Source organism: Bombus pascuorum, chromosome 5, assembly GCF_905332965.1.
Source record: "Bombus pascuorum chromosome 5, iyBomPasc1.1, whole genome shotgun sequence".
Taxonomy (NCBI): domain Eukaryota; kingdom Metazoa; phylum Arthropoda; class Insecta; order Hymenoptera; family Apidae; genus Bombus; species Bombus pascuorum.
In genome coordinates this window covers 16592534-16604123 of record NC_083492.1, presented here as the reverse complement: position 1 = coordinate 16604123, position 11590 = coordinate 16592534, and the positions used below count along the sequence as shown (strand labels likewise).

The 11590-nt window shown below is 34.7% G+C and overlaps 1 protein-coding gene across 6 annotated transcripts in view; it reads right to left on the bottom strand.

Annotated features, from left to right (window-relative positions):
* The window catches only part of LOC132906921 (small conductance calcium-activated potassium channel protein), a 242118-nt gene that overhangs the window by 11064 nt on the left and 219464 nt on the right, over nt 1-11590 (bottom strand). For all 6 annotated transcript variants that reach the window (XM_060959557.1, XM_060959558.1, XM_060959559.1 and 3 more), the window contains 4 exons: nt 7046-7181; nt 3399-3509; nt 245-372; nt 66-135 (listed from right to left, as the gene is read on the bottom strand). In XM_060959557.1, coding sequence (XP_060815540.1) covers nt 66-135; nt 245-372; nt 3399-3509; nt 7046-7181 — 445 coding nt within the window. The remainder of the gene's footprint in view (nt 1-65; nt 136-244; nt 373-3398; nt 3510-7045; nt 7182-11590) is intronic.

Here is an 11590-nt window from a genome sequence, read left to right as displayed (position 1 = left end):
GATTCATCGTCATAGCGATGACGAAGAAAATTTAATTGGATTCCATGTTACTTGCGTGCTGGTACCTTGGCCATATCCGTGATGGTGTTGGCATTGTCCATTAATTTTCGCTGATCCATTTTCACTTTCCTGAGTCTGAAACGTTCGATATTGTGGATGAGAAATGTTAATCGCTTCTCGTTCTAGCAGAATTGTACAATGCCAATCAAAGCCAAATTAGTCACGTGTTTGTACATCGACTTACGCGTATATAGCCAGCAGGAATTTCCGCTGATGCGTTCGAACACGTCCCGGATTGACACGCTTCACCAGCCGAGTGTGCTTGTAAATTAGCCACGTCTCGCGCAACACGTTCGCCGCGGCGTTTTTCAACTGAAAGAGAACGGATCTCGTTATTCCGCGTTTAACTAACAGATCCCTTGCCTGTTTATTTTTATTCTCCTGATGTTCGACTCTGATGGAATTACAGTCGAAATGTTGGTCGAATAAAATACGAGTTAAATAAAATAAACGAAACAAGCCAAATACAATTGGAATCGTTTTTCAAACAAATATTCTTCTCTTGATTTTTATATAAATGAAGTTATTGCATTATTTTGTCGTCGTGATGTTTAATTTTAGCGAAATAGTAGTAGTTGCAGTATCGATAAATTTTTGAACAAATGCAGGAGGAATCATTTGAAGAAAATATACTCTTCTTTAAATAAATTTTTTAAATAAATATATAAATAAGTTTTAATGTTCGATTTTAGTGAAATTAAAGATGGGAGGTAAATAGATTTCGAAGCAACACTCTTGGGCACGTTATAACTTCCTTTGCACGCCAATATACCGAATGTTTGTAGTAGGAGTTAAACATGCTGCAATAATCGATTTTATCGATTTAAGATAACCTTTGTCTCGTTAGATCTACCACCGCAATCTTTTCTTTTACTCATTTATACATTCTGCATTTATATCTCGTTCTGTCTCTAAACGAATCATGCTATCCACAGAACTCAAATCAAACTACAATTCCTCAACAAACAAACTATCAATCACATTTCACGCGTATAATTGTATTTGTAAAAATTACAAACAGAACTTTTTAGAAAGTACGATATAATACTTCTTTCTAACAGCTTTCCTCGTTCGTGGTTAATTGGATAAAAGTTCAATATGTGAAGGTATTGATGAACCAAGTTCGAACGCTGTAATTTTAAATACATTCAATAATTGCCGAGGAGCGATCGAGATGATGTTTATCTCAATGAATGACAGATCTAGGACGAAATTATGTCGAAAACAATAGAAACATGTTCTCATCTCTATCACCGATGTATGTAGATTAGGATGTATATTTTTGAAAGATATAGGAAGAAACGTTTTTGTCAATGAATTAACATCGAACAGCCTTGAAAGGAACACGAGATCCTTACTTCTTCAAGGATGTCTTCATTTACATGTTTTGACATTTGAAAGCCGTAAACTATATACGATAACACTTACTATAACACTTACAGAATATTGTAAACATTCGATTTTCCTTCAGAAGATACGTCACGAACTTTCCCTTACTTATGATGTAACCGCTATCGCTGTTACTCTTTGATATTTCCGTGGTTTATACATATCACCAACTATTAATTAATTCATTGGTTGTGACTAAATTCTTCGATCGAGAGGCAGAAACGAGACGGCTGCCGTTCATATGCCGCTTGTCGGCTGCGACGAGACTGAATACTTCATAAGTAGCTTGAAATATACTCTCATTCGTTAATTGGCTTATCAAGGGCCTTGGAGTTCCCTTGAGACTCGAAAATATCGAAGGTTCATCGATTGAAATCGCAAAGATGGAACGAAACGTCCTCGATCTTCGGAGAGAAATGAATCGATTTTTCAGGTTACTATCGAGAGAGGTCTGGTTTCTAGCTTGCCATTTTTCTTTCCCTCATTTTTCATGTCTTCCCCTTCGGTGGATGACAGAAGGTCGATGCAGTTCTTGCCTTTTAAGATGCGATTCTCTTGTTCCAGGCTGGACGATCGATAGCGACACTCGAACCATCAAGAACGGGTAGAAATGACAATGACACATTAGATGGTCTGGTTGCTTCGCATCCGGCCTGGAAACACGAGCGGCGCTTCTCTTGTTGCGAAAGATTCTCGTACGTCAACATCGGTATACATATCATGGAGATATCGAAACTCTGATGTGCGAGCTTGCTCGAGTTTAGTGGTTTTTGGATCGTAAAGTAGAAATTGAATGTTTAAAGAAGGCTATCTACTCAACGTGTATTTTTGAGAAATGTTTATGATTGCAGGAATTGGTGGAAAAGAGCATTTTTCGTTAAAAGTATTGTTTTTTCTAAAAACGAGATAAATATACGAAATATACACGGATTAATAAACAACGACATTTGAAAACGCCAAAAACGAGTTAGTAAAGTGGAGTTTGACGTACAAGCGTTAAATATGAACATAATCGGGAAAGTTTTCAACGAATCGAATTTGCAGGAAATGAAAATGTCGTCGTAAACCAAAGGTTAAATGAATCTCAAAGTTGTTTACACGAAGCCTTCATCTATATGTGCCATTATTTTATTAAAACTTTTATAGATTATTTTACATTACAATTTGCTAACAAAGGAACATAAAATATTGAAACTAAAATAGTCTATTATTTTGCATCGTTTAGTAAAATTCAAATAAAACGAATTTCATTAAGCATTCCTCACAAATGATACAAATACAGAGGATTTCGAAAATGTGTATGAAACATGTTGTTTAATGTCACAAAAATTATCGATATACATATGTCGGAGATGAAAGGACACCGGAACTTTTTATTATAGTCGTACTTAAACAATAAAACTGAGAAAAAGCTGTTTATGAATTAAATCAATTATGATTATCCGAGATTTATGACAGTGGGCTTGGGCTCGAAGTGACATAATGGGTCACTGAACGTAGCCACGTCCACGGGAGGGACGTATACCTAACAGAGGTATAAAGTAATTAAATAACTCTCTTTAAAAACAGGGATTGACCTGAGGCATACAGAGAGATACGGAGAGGAGTATATAAGGGCAGTTCCACTTGGACCGAGGCTCAATCCGATAAGTTCGACTAGCTCAGTGAACACGTACATCGAGTTCCTAATCGCAATCGTCATCCCGTTGACCGTGTATTCGTTATCGAACCTAAATTCATCGTCATCGACATCTCAATTATTCACTCACCGATATCACTTGTTAACCTTTGCAATACGTTCGCTTCAATCAATATCATCTGGTATACAACAATGATGGACAACTCGCAGAAAGATTCATTGCACGTCCCGTTTTCCAAAGACGACCCGACATATATATAGTTACAGACAAAAACAATCTCCGTGAGATGTGCGAACAGGTGCGTCTTACCCTTTTCGTTAATTGCGTATCCATCATGAAGTTATGAACGTGCTTCTCCGCCCTGGTGAGCTCCAGCTTTCGGGAAACAACCGCCACCAGCAAGGCCGTACATCCGGCGCCCTAAAAACACCGTCAAACGTACCTGTGAAGCTATTCACGCTATGTTTAATTACGAAACTAGCAATTCAGCCAGATATGAGTTAATTGAACAAAAACTTCTCAGTCATCATCATTGGAAGAAATTGTCTGTAAGTACACAACGCACTGTATGCAACGTTTGTCTTATTAATGCTACAAAAAATTATATTTTTTAATACTTTAGCGCTGAAGCATTTTTACTACACGCGTGTAAATATTAAATGATTAAGTATGTTAAAAATTAACAATTATAATGAGTATTATGTTTTACGTTTCTACAGCTTTTAATTTTCCATAAACTGCATAGTTATTTGCAGTTTGTATGCGAGTAAACAAAATTTTGATTACAGGAAATTACAGAAGATTTAACTAATATGTTTCTACACTATTTATTTCAAAATATTCAGATGCGTATCAATATTTGAGCTACTAATATTTTATATTTACATTGTACACTGTGATGTATCTATTTCGATTAATTTCATTTGAATTGGTCTGCTCCATCGTTAATGCGCTAACGTAATATCACAATTCGTGTATTTTCGATGAAAGTTTTCGTAATTTTTCTTTTTCCGTAACATCGAAAAATATAATTTCGTCCTTTCGTTCCTTGTACAGGGGCAATTTTGCGAGGCCACCATGTTTCCTACGTAAAAGACTTCTCTCAGGAAATTACTTCGTCTTGACGTTGTTTTCTCTACGAAATTTTATCGAGAGAGTAAAGGACTCAAAGTAAAACGAATTTCATAGTCTTTTCCTCGATTATTGCCCGTTTACGACTGTTTGCTAACTAACAGCAATACGATGTAGCTGTCGATGGATTTTTATCGAATAAAAACTTTCCAAACTGATTGATTCTTCGGCCAAAGGAACTTTCTCAGGATAGAAACTTTACTTTTCTGTAAGTGGATAAAATTTCATGGTTCATCGGTTGTCGCGTGTTTCACGTTTGAAGTTACCCTATACAGAGGGTTCTGGGCAAAACCATGACACAATTGACAAGGGGATTTTACGTGAAAAGCTAAGTCGAAAATACAGAATCAAATGTTTTCATATGATACTTTGTTTTCGAGAAAGTCGAAATTGAAAATTTGTTCGATACTGTATGCGAAAGTACGTAAAAAATAAAAAATGAAATTTTTCCATTTAAAGCCCTGTTAAAAAAAAAGAGAATTTAAACATGTTTAGTGACGAACTGTAGCACGTGTATTTCGTAAATTTCCAAATTTAATTTTATTCTACATTTTCACTTTACTTTCACATACGTGTTAATTATTCATATCTGTCCACTTCGGAATTAACCAAGTTCCATAATATGTATCTATTCGATAAATTTTAAAACTGGATTTTCACGAAATCGTAACATCACACGAAAAGATTTCATTTTATATTTTCAGATTTATTCGTTTATATAATATCATTCGAAAGTTTTCAGACATCTGTGTGTTGATAAAAGTTCTTGTCCCCTCGTTGATAAAGTTACCACGTGACTAATAAGGAATTCTGACCACGAACACATGGTATTTTGTTCCGATTAAAGGCGTAATCTTCTCCTTTCTGTGTCGGTGGAATTATATTCACTTTGCGGTAGCAACACCCCTTATTTGATTCCATTATAGTGTAATCTGTTTTTCTTGACACAAGAGGGACGCGAACATGGTACAAACCTAATTCCCTGCTAGAATTCGGTCCACAAATTAGCAATATCACAATGTGAAGAATAATTCTTTTAAAATTTAGTAGTTGATTTTTCTCGAGTGTCGTGTTATGAATTTTTTATTTAGGCGGTAACCTTTACCGAAGGTCCTAAGCAATATTCTTGGAAGAACTAATGTTCCAAGTATGTCGTAAGTAGGGACAATTTTTATATTAAATTAAAGTTTTTTAATTTAGTTCGCTGTTATTCGAGTTACAGATGTTTGTGGAGACTTATGTTATAAGGAAATGGAATGTAAATAGAGATTTATTTCACTCATTAAACATTATAATGAATATCAAACTTTGAATATTTCCTCTAAATGTATAAACATCCGCAGTCTAATAATTATTACTCGGAATAAAGATTTGAAAGTCCTTTTGTATTCAAAGTGCTTTGACAATCTGTTTTTTTGAATCCTATATTATAAAAAAAAAAAAAAAAAAAAATGGAAATAAAATTTGGTGTAATATAATTGGTTGAATTTACGAGTAAGTACTTCCCCATTTATACGCTCGCCACTGTACAAAAAGGATGTTCTCGTTCGAAAATAGAAGTTTGTTCATTTGTGATTAAAATTTTACTTACTCGTGAGAAAAAATTTTTAATAAATCATAGGTTTTTACTTTGCTCTAAATACTAGGAATTAACACCTGTTATCAGTACATTACAACAATTTAGCAATACATAAAGAAAGAATTATATAGTATACTAAAAAATAAAATGTTAAAGTGAAATCAAGGTATTTATTATTCTAACAATGAAGAGTAACCGCTTCCTATAAATTTACCTAAACTATAAAGTTATCTTCGAGCTCAATTAGTTTAAGAGGATCATCCGATATACAATCAAATGAGGATCAAGGCGATAAACGTGAATATTACTGGACCATCCAGAATTTGAACACGTTTGTTAAGTGAAAAGGGAAAATTGGCTATGACTATTAAATTGGTTAACGATTCGCATCTACGAGTGATCCCAAATCCGTGAATTAGCATCAGTCACAGTGAGCAGTAACAATAAGGAACCAGGCGCATTCCCAGTGGAGAGATTGGAACACGCTGTCGCGTTTATCGTCACAAAGTGTCGCTTCGAATGCATCGTAACTGCACTTGGCGCGATGCTGCGATCGATAGCACTTGCTTTCCCTTTGTACTGTCGAAACATGCTGAAATTTCTATCAAATATTTTTGACGAGAACCCGTGCAGATTTCATCGGCATCTTGTTATAATTGTACGAAAGAGATTTGAATCTACGTTTCACGAATTGCCAACGATTAGAGCATAAATTTATAGGAATCAAAATGAAAAATGTGCAATGCAAAGAGAGAAGCAAGCAAATATACTATCGTAAATTTATAAAATTCCTATGAAATATAATGTATCGCTCAGTTTGATTGTCTTAGTAATTTTAATATTAAATATACGTAATAGAAGTTTTTGATGCATTTAAAAATGCGAAAAATATTCAGACACTTGCTTATCTTTGACAAGACAAGTGTTTTAATTAAAGTATTACGAATAAAACGAACTGCATTGATTTTATTCTTTATAGTCATCATTTCTACGTATAATACAACATAATAGAATATTATGACACGATCAATAGCATTTCTCTTTCAATGTGCTGTCCTCAAAGTATTGCGATAGATGTGTAGATCTTGCGAGAATTTCCATATCGTAATACAACTATGTTTCAGTCTAATATTTACTATCAAAATCTATGAAAGATTTTAGTTAACATGCTATCCCTAGAGAAATGCGGTAGGTGCATGCAAATCTCGCGAGAATTTCTATATTAAACTTTGGATCTTGGCCTTACCATTATTCCAGTAGAAACGGCTATACCTCGACCGCAGTACGTGTTGGGCACGATGTCACCGAAACCGACGCTCAGAAACGTGATAGCAATGAGCCACATAGCATTAAGGAGATTCGCGTGCTCCTCGTCGTGAAACCTGCCGCCGTAAAACGAAAAACATGATAAAATATTAGTCGACGTTTAAATTAGGCTCCGATAAATAATCGTATCAACTCGATTAAATGTTTCATTAAATACTTTATTTCATTCGCAATTACGCGAGATTACGTTAAGAGATAACTGCAGACTACTGATTCTGATTTCAATACCAAAAAATCGTTTAAAATTCGTTAAAACGTTCATTGCCATTAACGCGTAAGTATAGTTATTTAACAATGAAATTTCTTCTTAATACAAATTGCTTAATACAAAGACACTTCCGATGGAATAATACAGTTTTCCAGTGCAAATTTTATAGCAAAGAATGTATTAATAAGTTGGTATTTTAAAAGTATTGTATAAAATTGTTTAAAGATATTTGAAATTTTAATTAATCGGAGATAGCTAAGAATATAATATAGGAAGGGGAAATATTATGGAAGATCGTTGTTTATTAAAGTCTTGAGAGTCAGTAAAACAAGTCTGACCACGCATGGTCTTACTCTACTTTCACTTACGCTACTACCGTTCTCCTATTCGCATGATGTATTACATTTTATTATACATTTTCTTTCTATATTTTAACTATATTGCATAAAAAATATTGCTTCTTTATATGTAATGATTCATTATAAAGATTCATTAGATACAACAAGTAATTATTGTTAGACAGCGGATGTTACACATTTATAGAAAATTTACATGTATCGAAATAAACAAATGGGTATCTTAAATAAATAAATAAAATTTTCATAAAAATATGATGTTGTATAAATATCTATAGTTGAAAGACCATAGTTCAACACAGAAACTATTTGTGACGCAAAGACAATACTAACAACATTCAAACAAGTCTGACACTAAAATTATTCTTTAAAGCTGTTCAAAGGAAAGTTCGTACTTTTCTTTACCTTTCTTTCCCTATATATTATATTTCTACTATACTTTCATGAGCCTGTGTGATACGAACGTATATCGGTAAGAACTTTTCCAATACTATGTATCCCTATTTACTCTTACTTTCTTTTCATGACCCTCTTCCTTATACTTCTCAAAACTACGCGAAAAATTAATGAGCACATCCTTACAATATCATCATTATTCCGCGGCCCTTCTAACCAGTTAATTGTTTAAGCTTGATTTTCGAAACCGTTAAACCGCATCCAGGCGATGTATACGCTCGCGATTTGCATGACAAGAGGCTGAATTAAAAAACGAATTACAAATGCATTTACTCGAGTTAAATTGCTGCTCGAGAACAAAAAGTCCCGAAAGATTAACGGCGCCTGTTATGATAATACCGCCGCTTTCAATCTCGTTTGTTAAAATGCGTATACGAGCAAACGAGGTCTTTTCTTCGACCGGTCGAATCCACGAAATTCATTATCGGAAATCGTTAACCGTGGTGGGACATCAGAATAACACGCGTCACGACTAATCCTGCTCGTTAAACCGAACTCTTCTAATGGGACAGTTAGTATTACAGCAGATTCCTTTTAGGGCGAGATCTCTTTTGCTACTTGTCCGGAGCACGATCCCTGTACTCGAGAGATCGAAGCAGATTCATCGACTCGATATTTGGTACTTTGGTTCTGATGTCGCTAGACCTACAATCCCACGGTTTGTTTTAGTTTCCAATCGTGTTTGAGTTTCCATTCTTCGATTTTATCCTTCTATTTTCATCGATTCATATTTTTTAGACATTTTGTTTATTGGAAATTGAATTGAATATTCTGTGTGAAAATACTTTTTATACTCACGTATGTAAAGCAAAAGAGAAAAAGGCAAATCTTATTGTTGTGATTAAACAAAAGATACAGTAGATATAAATGTCAAGAGATATAAACGATATAAACGCAACGTGTCTTTCTTAAAAGTCATATCATACTTTTTATATTAGCATTATTGTTTTGTAGTATGCAGCCAAATATATTTTGCTTTGCAACTCTTCTCCTAATTCGTCAAATTATTAGTCTTGTTTTCAAGAATTTTTCAAATTATACTAATGCCAACATTCCCTTATCTGCGACGTTTCCAATTTATTCGCCGTAACATGTTTAAACGCCATTAAGAGTGATTCCACCCGTCTCGCTTTATCAATTGAAGCACTTTTTTTAATTAGCTGTCGGTTTTAAGGCACGTAATTGGGTTACGCGGTGAGGTGTTTTTGCCAAAAGTACGGTTCCCTCTCGAAATAATTGAAACGATGGAACGACGATGGCGGAACGAGATATGGGATTTTCGAAATCGAGCGTGGTACGTTGTATGCCTCAATGGGAGAGAGATGGAGGAAGAAAACGTAATTGAGTGGTTGCTTTCGTAAGACTTCTTTCATTATTACGACTGTATGATCTACCTATTTGACAGAGGAAGGTAGACATAAGGATCAAAACGTTTCTGGCGTATAGTTAAAATAAATTGTCGTTCAGTTTGAAATTATTGAAATAAATTCTAAGTAAAGTAATGAAATCTTCCAATTTATTTTGAATATTGGAATAAAATATTAGATTAATGGAAAATGATTATATGAAATTCAGTAAACCGAACGAATGAAAAAATTAGATTAAATAGAACATCAAATCTCATTCGTTAAATATGTCGATTCTTACTACCATGTTTTATAATAATCTACAAGAAAATATCATTGTTGGACATAAAGATCAATTATAAAAGTGTGACACCAGAGGCGTGTAATTCAGCGGTAAAAAATACGGGTAATCTTAAAAGCTTGAAAAGTGTCAAGCTATTGGCCGTAACATTTCTCATCGTTAAAAGCATCGAAAAGCGTTAAAGGTACTACATAAGACAAGCTGGGACCATAAAAGGGGAAAGGAAGCACACGATTTAGCAGATTACCTGCCGAAAGAAGATGATAATGTCTACTGCTCTAAAACGAAAATCTGCCATCGATATTGGCGACTGAAACATCAGTGGTAGAGAATATTGACAGTTTATTAAGAAAGTAATATACTTGAAAAGTCGTAAATTCTTGGATATCTGCAAAGGTTATCTTTAAAAATGAATTATTTTCTAGAACGTCACTTAATAAATCGTCATATTACTTAAGAAAGAGAATATTACGACTTCTAGTGCATCTATTATAAATCTAGTGTATCGTGTAGCTATTTCATAGTGATATCTTATATCTTATTACATTGAATTTTACGTCGACAACGATCATGATAAAATGTAAGTAAAAACTGTAACGCGACTTTATCTTTGTTTTCCACGCATGGAAATAAAAAGATACAGTGAGTTTCCATTAGAGTTTCTTCTACAAACAAGTCGGTGGATCTCGAGGAAAAGGTCCGTTCCTACCGTGGATCGCGCGTGTAAAATTCTAATTCCGGAAGAAACTGGGACTTTGGGAAAACGAGATGAAGGAAGAAGTAACACGAAAAAGACAGCAATAGAAGAAAATGCCCTTTTGCAAGTTCTAAGCACAAAAAAAAGTATTCTCTGTTTACATGAACGACAGCTTTATATAATAGATATAATAGATATATTGATATATTATATCGATAGATTTTGTGATTTCTTATTAAATATAAATCTCTCAGAAGCCAAACCGATCAATTACATCTTTCGTAATTAAGTAAGTGCTCACCATGTATCGAAGTGTTTCCCAAACAGATCCACGTTGAACGTGTTAATAAGCACTTCACCAAACAGACAGATTTTATATATAAATCTTATCACCTTCTACGAATCTTTTACTGCAATCTTTCCGGAACGTGTCTTTGTCGAAGCAGCGTTATAAATTCTCAGAAAATTTCATTGGCATTCGGCTTGAAGAATCGGAAAGCTCTTTTCTTCGAAGGCAGGCATCGACCTCGGAAAGAGGATCGTGAATGAAATAGAAATAGAAAGAGAGAATAGCTTCGACAATACATACATGGACGAAAATTTAACTCGTCTCCCCTTCGTCCAACACAGACACATCGAGATAAGGGGGAGAGAGAGAACGATAGTAGTCGGTGGATGTCTTATTTAAGGGCAGAAGACTGGAAGAGATCTATTCATCGGGAAGGGAAAGAGGAAAAAGTCGAACGAAGGTTTTATCGAGAGCAACGACGGGAAAGGAAAAAGAGAAAAAATCTGAAGGTATGGCGCTTAGTCGCGCGAGAGACTGGCGAAGTCTTATATTGGCCCGCAAGATTGATCGTTTCGATGCTCTTTACGATTCCCTAAATCGGCTCCGCTATTTACAGGAGAATTTAATTATACGCGGCCCGGCAATCTCGAGCCCTGTAGTAAATCCTTCATTGTCGTTTTAACTACCAACCCCTACGTTCCACTCTCTTCGACGTTCGAACGTTAATCGCGAAGATCTACGCGTTTGTCCTGTATGCGTCATTTAGGGCCTCACAATGTTCGCAGATTGTGTATGGATTATGAAATGTGCAA